This window comes from Carassius gibelio, chromosome A10 (assembly GCF_023724105.1).
Source record: "Carassius gibelio isolate Cgi1373 ecotype wild population from Czech Republic chromosome A10, carGib1.2-hapl.c, whole genome shotgun sequence".
Taxonomy (NCBI): domain Eukaryota; kingdom Metazoa; phylum Chordata; class Actinopteri; order Cypriniformes; family Cyprinidae; genus Carassius; species Carassius gibelio.
This window is the reverse complement of record NC_068380.1, coordinates 20935346-20945975: the sequence shown is the minus strand read 5'-3', so window position 1 is coordinate 20945975 and position 10630 is coordinate 20935346. Positions and strand designations below refer to the sequence as shown.

Below are 10630 nucleotides of genomic sequence, written 5' to 3'. Positions count from 1 at the left end.
CAAACACAAAACACAAAAACATTAACAACAGTCATTGTCATTACATTACAACCATACTCCAGAGACCCTCAGTCCAGACTAAGTTCCTTCAGTCTTTCAGTCCAGATTAAGTGCCAAGTCCTTAAACACAGCCACTGTTCTCATAGCTTTTAAATTTTCAGATAACTCAATAGATTCAAAGTACATCTTCATTTCATGTTTAAATCTAAAAAAAAGAGGATTGCATTAAGAAAATTCACATTTGTGAATGTAAAATTTAGCTAGGAAAATGTTGTACTCTGCCAGGTCATTCCTCCAGGAGGGAACCACCCCATCACAAATCCGATTCGATTTTTAAACCAATCAGGTAAAGAGGTGGATAAGCGTCCACCTTCGTTGTGGCTCCGCCCTCGCGGTGACGTCATGAATGACGCCACGCCACGCCGCTTTGACTTTTGATTTTTATTTTTTATTTTTAAAGCCTAAACTTGAATACACTCATTCAGCAGTTATGCAGATGGATGTAATAAATATTTTGTGGAGAATCGTTGAGGCCTGCAGGAGATCAGATTCAGAATGAGCTCAACTGTGTTTGTGCCCGTTAGCTGAAGAGTGATGATGATATTTGCTGCCGTTGCTTTTAGCATGTACGCTAATGCTAGCTTTCCTCATTCAACATTACTGTGTGTGAACAGCTAACATAGCAGCCTTCAGCTTTCGACTTCACTTCCATCTCTTTTAGAGCAGGTAGGAATATAACGTCTTTGCTGTTGATCATCTCTAACATCATGCACGTGTTTTGTTTCTGCAGGAAATATCATTAGCTGCTAAAAGTGAGCCATCAAAGTGCACATGACTTTCACTGCCACACTAATGCATTTGACTTAATCTCTACTGTAGGTCAGGTTATTACATGTATATATGCTGCCAGTCAAAGTAACGTGTATCAAATCTTCTAAACGGTCTAATATAATATCTGTAATATTCGTTCTTTTACAATGAATTAACTAAAACCCAGTTATGGTGTTTTTCTGACTTTGGGGATGTTATTTGATACTTATGGTATTTGTTTAGTATTGTGTAAGGGAATAAGGCATCAGTTCCCTTTTGTGTTGTGTGTGTGTGTGTGAGATGTGTTGTTATGGTATGTAGTGTGTTTTCAGACAGGTGTTTGACACACTATTGTCCTATTTAATACTGCAAACTGCTTCGCCACAATCTGTATTATTAAAAGCACTATATAAATTAAGGTGACTTGGCTTGACTTGTCAGTGACAGATGTCTGAGGATTATGGCATAGCTCTGTTCATGTTCTCAGATAACTGACAGGGTTCTCAGCATTTCCTTTGGATAGTTGAGACAACATGGATGTGATTTAAATAATTAATACATATGTATGCATTTTTTGTTCATCATCAATGTTTTGTATTTTTGTTTCGTTTATATAAAGGCCAGTCCATCTCAAGTGGTCCAAAAGTTGTTGTTTGTTTGACCTTTTTTAATTTCCTTAATTGTTTTAAGCTATTAACTGTGTTGGTACAGCAGAGCAACTTGTAGATATTAGCTGTTGTTCACTGCACAAAGCATGCACAAAATATGATCGTGGTTTTGCGCAGGTTGTCTAATTGTCTATTAAACTATTTTTTACAGAAAGATATTGGCACAGAGTATCTATGATAGCAACTTCCTATCTGCTCCACACCAGAGATAATCAGCCTTGTAAATTAAGGGAATTAAAAAAAAAAACTGCCCTTGTCCTCATAAAAAAATAATTTAGATTTAGGAACCTTGAACCCTTCCCATGATAAAGTGTCTCTAAGTGGATCTCTGTCATTACATTTAGTTTGATTGCAGAAAAGAAGGTCAAATATTTGCCTTATCTAATTGAGTGCATGTTATGCTGTTCATAATCATTAGTATTTGTCTTTAGAGAAGTGCCATCTCTTTTGAAAATATGAGCACATAGCATGTAAATAGTTAAAACAATTTATATATATATATATATATATATATATATATATATATATATATATATATATATATATATATATATATATATATTATCCCAGGTCTACATCTTTTAAGCAGGTTTTTTTCTTTTCTTTTTTTTTTGCAGGTCACTAGTAACTCTGAACTTGTGGTCATCCAGGGATTACTCTGACACATCTGGGTGGTGAGTCCATTAAACATTCACCAGAGAATAGTTAATGGGTTGTTTACATATAAAATAAAACTGCAATTCATACAATTACTTGAATTTTTTCTAAACATGGCTTTTAATTTGTGTATTAATATTTTTTGTTTAGAGATGAGATCATTCAAAAATATAAAGGTGATACAAATGTCCTTATGGCAATTAAAAAAAATAAACAAAAAGCCTTATTAAAATAATAATATTAACAAAAATACTTCACTACTTCATTTTTTAATAAAAATGGTGTGTACCAAATCATTCACGTGGTGCAACCAACAAAGTTGTGCTCCAACCAACTTGAAGAAAGAATAAACACCTGACACTAAAATGATACTTACACACGTGGCAGTGTGCCAAGGTCAGTGCGTCCTTGTACGTCAGTAAAGGGACAAAATAGAGAACTGTCATCTTTTATGGAACATAACAGGGCTATCCTTTTAAAATGTCAGGTGATTTGACTTTTATTACAAGATAAGGGTAGTTTAGGTTGTATAATGTCACTTGGTTTGACTCCATAAAGATTTAATATTTATGAGTTGATTGATAATGTTTGTGAAAAAGCTTTTTACCATGAAAAATATGTAATTTTTTGGAAAAGGTGTGTACACTCACATATATGACGTTTTACTTGATGTTCAATTATGTTTTTGATTCATTTAATTTAGTCCTTTTTCCAAACCATATGTAACTTGATTTTATTTGCACTCTTAAACCAGATAAAAACATTTTTTTGCATTATAGTAGATACTAAATTTGTCACTGACAATATTACATAGCCAAAAATATCAGATTAATGTGAAAATAGAATATTTAACAACATTACTAAGTTTACGGTGTGTTTGATCAAGTAAATGCAGCCTGGGTGAACCTAAAGCTTTCTCTTTCAGAAGCACTGTGCCTGAGTCAGCGGTTGTTAAAGAGCGAGCCGGTGAAGATGAGCTGGAGGGGGCTTCACATGATCCTCTGTGAGTGACTGACAGCTGTCTGTGGTGAGCATGTCTGTGCACGAGGACTTGGATCACCCGCGCTTCTTTGTGGGAGCGGAGGACGGCGAGGGAGACGAGCTGCTGGATCCGGGCAGAGTGCTCGGCTACGACTGCCTGTACGAGAACCTGGAAGAAGAGGATGAAGACCGAGACGACGCAGAATATGATTCGGTGTGTGAACGAGGGATGCGAAGTGATGCATATTACTCTCGGCCCACTGGACAGTTAGTGAAATATAGTTTTCCAGATCAAGGAGAGAGAAAAATCTGCATCCAAAATAAAAGTTTTTGTTTACATAATAAATGTGTGTGTGTTGTGTATATTTACTGTTTTATGTATATATAAATACACACACACATGTATATATTTCATAAAAATTTATGTTTATATATTAAATATATTTCTAATATAAATTATATGAATATGTAAATGCATGTAAATATTTTCCAAATATATTCTGTATGTGTGTGTGTTTATATATACATAATAAATATACACATAACACAAACATGTATTATGCAAACAAAAACTTTTATTTTGGAGGTGATTAATCGCAATTAATCCTTTGAGAGCACTACATTTTTTTAAACGCAAATTAACACTTTATCCTCATTATTTGTAACTCAAACCAGTGAAAGGATTTTAATTGGAGATGTGTGTTGTTCTCTGCAGCCTCCTGAGAGACAGATCGTGGTGGGCATCTGTGCCATGTCTAAGAAGTCAAAGTCCAAACCTATGAAGGAGATCCTGGAGAGACTGTGTCTGTTCAAATACATCACAGTGGTCACGTTTGAAGAGGAAGTGGTTCTGAATGAGCCGGTGGAAAACTGGCCGCTCTGTGACTGTCTCATCTCTTTCCATTCCAAAGGTTTGTGACGTCCCGCTTGTGTTTAGAGTGATGCATTAAAAACAAGTGTTTTTACTGTACAGTATATTCTGAAACAATGGTTTAAATTTGAAATCATTTTTATCAAATTGTGGTTAATGATTTTAAGTTGTACCCTTATTTGTAAAATAATATAAATGATGTGAAGTTTGTGTAGAATGTGAATTGTTAATTTATACCATGGTCTGAAACCTCTGATTGGCTGAAAGGTGTGCATTAAAACGATTGCAGGCACAGTCAGTTACTGTATTGAGAACAAGAGTGAAGATGTATTAATTCCCTCTCGATAAGAATCTGCTTTTGTGAATATATCTTCTCTGTATATTACATGTTTTTTGAAGGATTCCCACTGGATAAAGCTGTGGCTTATAAGAAGCTGAGGAATCCATTTGTTATCAATGATCTGGATCTTCAGTATTTTATTCAGGACAGGTGAGCTTCATGTCTTCATTGTATTGCAAGTTAACTGCACTGTTTAATGACCACATTTGATTTGTTCCAGCTCTAATGCAAAAGATATTGGCAGCTATATTTTATTGCTTTTAGAACTGGAAAAACTTTTGTTCAATATATTTGATAGACAGGTTCTCCCAGGTATTGTAACTGTTAGGGTGCTCCGATCACGATCGGCCGATTGTTATGCGCATCTCGTCAGTAAAGCCGGTTTTCTAATCAGCGGTTAATTCCATCAGGTGTGTGATTTCACATAGAGCAGCTGTTACTACACAGAGCCGTTGTTAATAGAGAAGATGCGCAAATCCACTTCATTTTCGGCGTTTATTTGCGAAGCTTCTCTGTTCTCTCCGTACTGATGAGATGCGCATTAGCGATCGGCCGATCGTGATCGGAGCAGCCCTAGTAACTGTGATTACTGATTAAAATTGTAATTATTGGACAAATTTATTTATATTTATTTTTTCTGTGTGTGGGGGGGGGGGCAGCATATAACTTATTCTACAAAATGGGGTAAACTGCTGCATCCATGTTTCTAGAATTTCCTCATTATTAATTTTGTCTGTGTTGTTTTTATGACAAATAATTGTTTTTAACTTGTAGAGTACATAGAAACAGAACAAGCTGAGAATCATTTATTGCATTTTACAGATTAAAAAGTGAAGACTGTCTTGGTTATGTTTATTAAGATGAAAAACATACTCGGTTACTGGTTCCCTGAGATATGGGAATGCTAACTGGTGAACTGATGCTAGAGAGTTTGAGCGTGATACGGCCAAGGCTTCTCTGCCAGATCTGTTCATGCAGCATGTGTCTCTTCAAGCAGAAAGGACCACTTCCAGGTTATAAACCTTGCAAATGTGGACGACGAGGCCCAGCGGTCCACCGCACAAATATCTGCAATGGACACACCACTGGACCATGTCCAGGACGAGGCAATGCCTCTAGTCGAGTGGGTTTGTACACCAGTGGGGCATTGAAGCTTCAAAGAAGAGTATGCTAGCGAGATGGCATCTACTATCCATCTAGAGTGTCTTTGCTTTGTGCCCAAAACCCTTTGGTGCGGTTACTGAAGCTAATGAAGAGCTGGTCCGATCGCCTATAAGGAGCGGAAAACTCAACATATATTCGCAGAGCTCTGACAGGACAGAGCAGAGATGACTTTCTGTCCTCTTCAGGAGAGCGTAATGTGCTGTGCTCTGAATGAAATGGAGAGCGCTTTACTTACATAACCATGCCTTGGTTTCAGGATGAGCTTTGTGTCGTTAGGCCTGAATGGAGGGTACCTGCAGCTCCCATACTGGCTTTACTAATGCCACTGCTTAAAGCAGCGCAGTCTTTAGCAATAGCGAACAAATGTTTGCAAACTGAACTGGGTCCAGTGGGCAGATCCCATGAGGGGACTGTAGGGGGTCGAGGGAGGATCAGACTCCTGCCACCCCGTAAGAAACGGATAACTGTGCTGTTTCTGCCCACTGACTGGCCTGCAATAGGGGCATGAGAGACCTCTTCTAGTCGCCACATAGACTTTGAACGTGAGTAAGGGAGCATCTCTTACCCAGCAGCTCTTGTAGCAATAACAGCACCGCTGTCAAATCAGAAGTATGAGGGTCTTTGCTGCGGTTTATACACCAAGTGGAGAAAAAATACCACTTGAAGACGTAGAGGTGTCTAGATGGACCTGTTTTTTGCACAAAACACATTTCCCTCTGCACCTAGAATTTAACGGGGTGTCAAGAGGTCCAAGAGAGGCTGCATGTGGGGCGGTCCGGAAATGTTGCATATCCTGGGAGGATTTTCTGTGCCTCCGTGAAGTGCCCGGCGAATCTTTCGGCTGCTGGACCGAAGAGCCCTTTGGTAGAGACTGGAGCATTGAGGATGGGGACTTTATCCGAGTCCTTGATCTCAGTTAATTTAGCCAAACATGGCGCTTGAGCACCATGAGGCTGGCCATCAATCTCCCGATCGCAGGGTCCAGGCCAGTTTCATCAGAGGAAGCAAAGATTTTGGCCTGAAAGACCTGAAGGACCGCCATTGAGTAAACAGCAAAGCCACCTGTCCAGCTGAGGTGTAGGCGAGAGCTGAAGGGTCTTAGATGGTTTAGATGGGTGAGCAGGCAGAGGTGCGCCGCCACTGACTCATCCTGGGGAGGCAGCTTATCATAGTCCTTCTCTTCAGCAGCGTCAATGGAAGTGAGGACAGATGAAGCAGAGGCACATAGGGAGCACTCCACGATCTGGTGAACTTGTCGTGGACCTCCGGGAAGAACAGAGAGGGATGTTGACGAGGGGCTTGGCGGTGCCCCGGCAGTAACCACTCATCCAGATGGGTGTGAGGGGGCTCCTCTGGTGGAGACCATTTTAAGCCCAGCTCTTCAAATGCTTTTGAGAGGATACGGAGAAGCTCGGCATCCATCTCGTCATTGGCGTCATTCGGTACGGATGATGTAGATGGGGTGGAGTCAGTTACAGAGCCCGTGTGTGTTTAGCAAGCTCTTTTAGTATCTTTTAGGCAGGGGAAATGGACTGAAACGGCTGTGTTGCTGAAGCGGCGGCGAAGCCTGTCAGCTGTACTGCGAGGGCATAATTCAATGTTTTACACTGCACGAACCAAAAGTACGAGTGTAGTATTGAAAGGGAACAAAGCGGTTATTCAAACTGAGAGTAAGCAAAGTACGTTTCAGATCCCTTAAGCGTGTTTCAATGATTTCAGTTCTGCACATAATCTCACATGAACCGTCTATACTGAGCAAAGAAACTATTACATATATCGTAACTTTTTTGATTATGGGACTTTTTGTTAATGGTTGAGACTATAATTGTAAAAAAATTTGTCCAATAAAAATCTATAAATATAACACAATGGAGATCATACATACACATAAATAAAGTGGTGAGCCTTTACAACAATCTCAGTGTGGTCCAAATATAAATGCACACATATATGAAAGTCAATGGAGTAATTTTGTAATTTAAGAGCTAAATAAAATGAAAAATCAAAACAAAAAAAATTATTATAATAATATTAAAAATCACAAAATAAATGTATTGTTTTACTTAAAGGGGGTCATTTAATGCTACATGCACTTTTACAAGTAGTTTGAACTGAAATGTGTGTTGGCAGTATGCGTACACAACCACCCTATAATGATAAAAATCCACCAAGTGTTTTTTCTGTAATCTCGTTAAATGTTTCCCCTTTCTCAAATCAAGCCGACTGACCGTATGACGTATGCAGAGCTTATTAGCATTAAAGGAGAATTACACAAACTAGTGTGTCTTGAAAAGAGCTGTTTTTGACTGGGTAAAAATATTTATTTATTTTTAAAATATGTTTTATTTTACAGACTTTTCATTAAGACCCTAAATAATCATATCAAATTGTGGAAAATGGGCATTATATGACCCCTTTTAAGTGATGCTTGTGTTATGATGTATTTAAAAAAAAAAAAACTTTAAAGGGTTAGTTCACAGAAAAATGAAAGTTCTGTCATTAATGACTCCCCCTCATGTCGTTCCAAACTCGTGAGATATCCGTTTATCTTCAGAACACAGTTTAAGATATTTTAGATTTAGACCGAGAGCTCTCAGTCCCTCCATTGAAGCTGTGTGTACGGTCTACTGTCCATGTCCAGAAAGGTAAGAAAAACATAAAAGTAGTCCATGTGACATCAGAGGGTCCGTTCGAATTTTTTTTGAAGCATCGAAAATACATTTTGGTCCAAAAATAACAAAAACTATGACTTTATTCAGCATTGTCTTCTCTTCCGTGTCTGTGTGAGAGAGAGTTCAAGCTGGATATCCGGTTCACGAACGAATCACTCGATGTAACCGGATCTTTTTGAACCAGTTCACCAAATCGAACTGAATCATTTTAAACGGTTCGCGTCTCCAATACGCATTAATCCACAAATGACTTAAGCTGTTAACTTGTTTAATGTGGCTGACACTCCCTCTGAGTTCAAACAAACCAATATCCCGGAGTAATTCATTTACTCAAACAGTACACTGACTGAACTGCTGTGAGGAGAGAACTGAAGATGAACACCGAGCCGAGCCGAGCCAGATAATGAACAAAAGACTGACTCTGTGAATCTCCCTCACATTTTGAATGGGTTTTGTTTCACAATCCTCTCCAGGGTGTGGTTATTCCTATTGCTTGTACACTTTTTTTCTTCCACATCTTTTCCTTCCCTTCACCTCTCTATTAATGTGCTTGGACATAGAGCTCTGTGAACAGTCAGCCTCTTTTGCAATGACCTTTTGTGTCTTGCCCTCCTTGTGCAAGGTGCCAATGGTCGTCTTTTGGACATTTTTGGTCTTCCCCATGATTGTTTAGCCTACAGAACTACACTGAGAGACCAATTAAAGGCTTTGCAGGTGTTTTGAGTTAATTAGCTGATTAGAGTGTGGCACCAGGTGTCTTCAATATTCAACCTTTTCACAATATTCTAATTTTCTGAGATACTGAATTTGGGATTTTCCTTAGTGGTCAGGTATAATCATCAAAATGAAAAGAAATAAACATTTGACATATATCAGTCTGTGTGTAATGAATGAATATAATATCCAAATTTCACTTTTTGAATGGAATTAGTGAAATAAATCAACTTTTTGATGATATTCTTATTATATGACCAGCACCTGTATGTCATTCCTCTAGCATGGGTGATTGTCATGGTCTCTACTCACAGAGAATACATCAACTTACAAGACAATATTAACCACTTCTTAATTTGGCCTGTTAATAAAAGCAATATCACATTTGAAATTGTGCTGTTAGTCTAAATATCAATGGCAAGTGGACCTGGTGCCTATGGCTACATCACAGCTGTGTTTATAACCAAAACAGCAGACCTCTTGCTTGTTGATGACAAATTGTCCAGTCCTGTGAAGTACATGGTAAATGAGAGAAAATCTTAAAGGTCCTGAAAAACTTGTTTGAATGTTTGCATTTTAACTGGGGTCAACAGCAAGCTGCAGCATGCATGCAAGCGTTTGCCCATGGAGCGGTCATCACTGCAACAGAAGTGATCATTTAAAGAGATAAATGTATTCATTTGATTTGGTTTAGAAACTTCATGCATCCATGACTAACTGTCTCTCACAGTAATTCTTCCTCACACAACTGACAAGTGAAACAACTGGTTCTTTTTAGTTCTGAACGATAAGAGAAATCAAAAGAAGCTGATGCAGTGCACACTGATTTATTGAATGTGGTTGGCCTAGTGGCATTTCAAGAGTCCTGAAATGTAGTCCAGACTGTTTTTGTTCTTCCAGTGAAAATAGTTCTGTCTGCACTGGCAGTACTGTGTCTAAAATGTTCTCGATATCAACTTATTGTCTTCAATACACAAGTTATACTACACAAATAATACTCATCACTGCAGCCTTGTGTCCAACAGCAGCACTTCAGATATTTTGAACAGTGGTTCTCTTGTGTGATTATTGTCATTTAAGTTAACATTTACTCATCCTAATTTTGTTCCAAACTCATGCAACTTGCAATCCTCTTTAAAACACAAATTAATTTGTTTTATGATGTTCACTTTATTGAAAAGAGCACATCAAATAATGTACACTCTTTGCTTCATTTATGTTTTGGAGATTACTAAAACTATTTTAAACTTAAGGACATAAGGCTGAGTAAATGATGAGGGACATTTTGGTTAAAAAGGGTTTAAACTGGTTTTAAGCACCATTTAAATTACTTTAAAGGAAACTGTGCATGGGTGCTATATGAAAAACAATATGAATGTATGTTATATGAATGTTTGTTTGTTACACACATAAAATCCAAATTCCTATGTGATATTTTTGTGTTTAGGAGGGAGGTGTATCAGATACTGAAGGCCGAGGGAATACAGCTTCCCCGCTTTGCGGTTCTGAACAGAGATCCTGCCAGACCAGAAGGTTTGTTAACTCCTCACACTGTCCTAGTTTGGACATCATAAAATAAGCCTGTGGCACCAGCGACAGATAATGTGTTTACAGCATCTGCATCTCAGTGGCTTGTTCTCAGGTAGTTTATAGGACATAAGTGCCATTGAGCTGATACTTACAAATGAGACACGAGCCTACAGGTGCATCTAATGTCATGGAAAAGTTCATTTATTTCAGTAATTCAACTCAG

The 10630-nt window shown here is 38.2% G+C and overlaps 1 protein-coding gene across 7 annotated transcripts in view; it reads left to right on the top strand.

The window, feature by feature from the left end:
• Positions 1-383: 383 nt before the first annotated feature.
• LOC128021546 (inositol hexakisphosphate and diphosphoinositol-pentakisphosphate kinase 2) overlaps positions 384-10630 on the top strand; it is a 34774-nt gene continuing 24527 nt past the window's right edge. For 4 of the 7 annotated variants that reach the window (XM_052608829.1, XM_052608827.1, XM_052608831.1 and 1 more), the window contains exons 1-6: positions 394-726; positions 2096-2152; positions 3061-3330; positions 3832-4027; positions 4387-4477; positions 10325-10410. In XM_052608829.1, the coding sequence (XP_052464789.1) occupies positions 3169-3330; positions 3832-4027; positions 4387-4477; positions 10325-10410 (535 nt within the window). In that variant the 5' untranslated portion in view covers positions 394-726; positions 2096-2152; positions 3061-3168. Of the gene's footprint in view, positions 727-2095; positions 2153-3060; positions 3331-3831; positions 4028-4386; positions 4478-10324; positions 10411-10630 lie in introns of all 7 variants that reach the window. The other 3 variants (XM_052608828.1, XM_052608825.1, XM_052608830.1) reach the window with 3 other exon arrangements.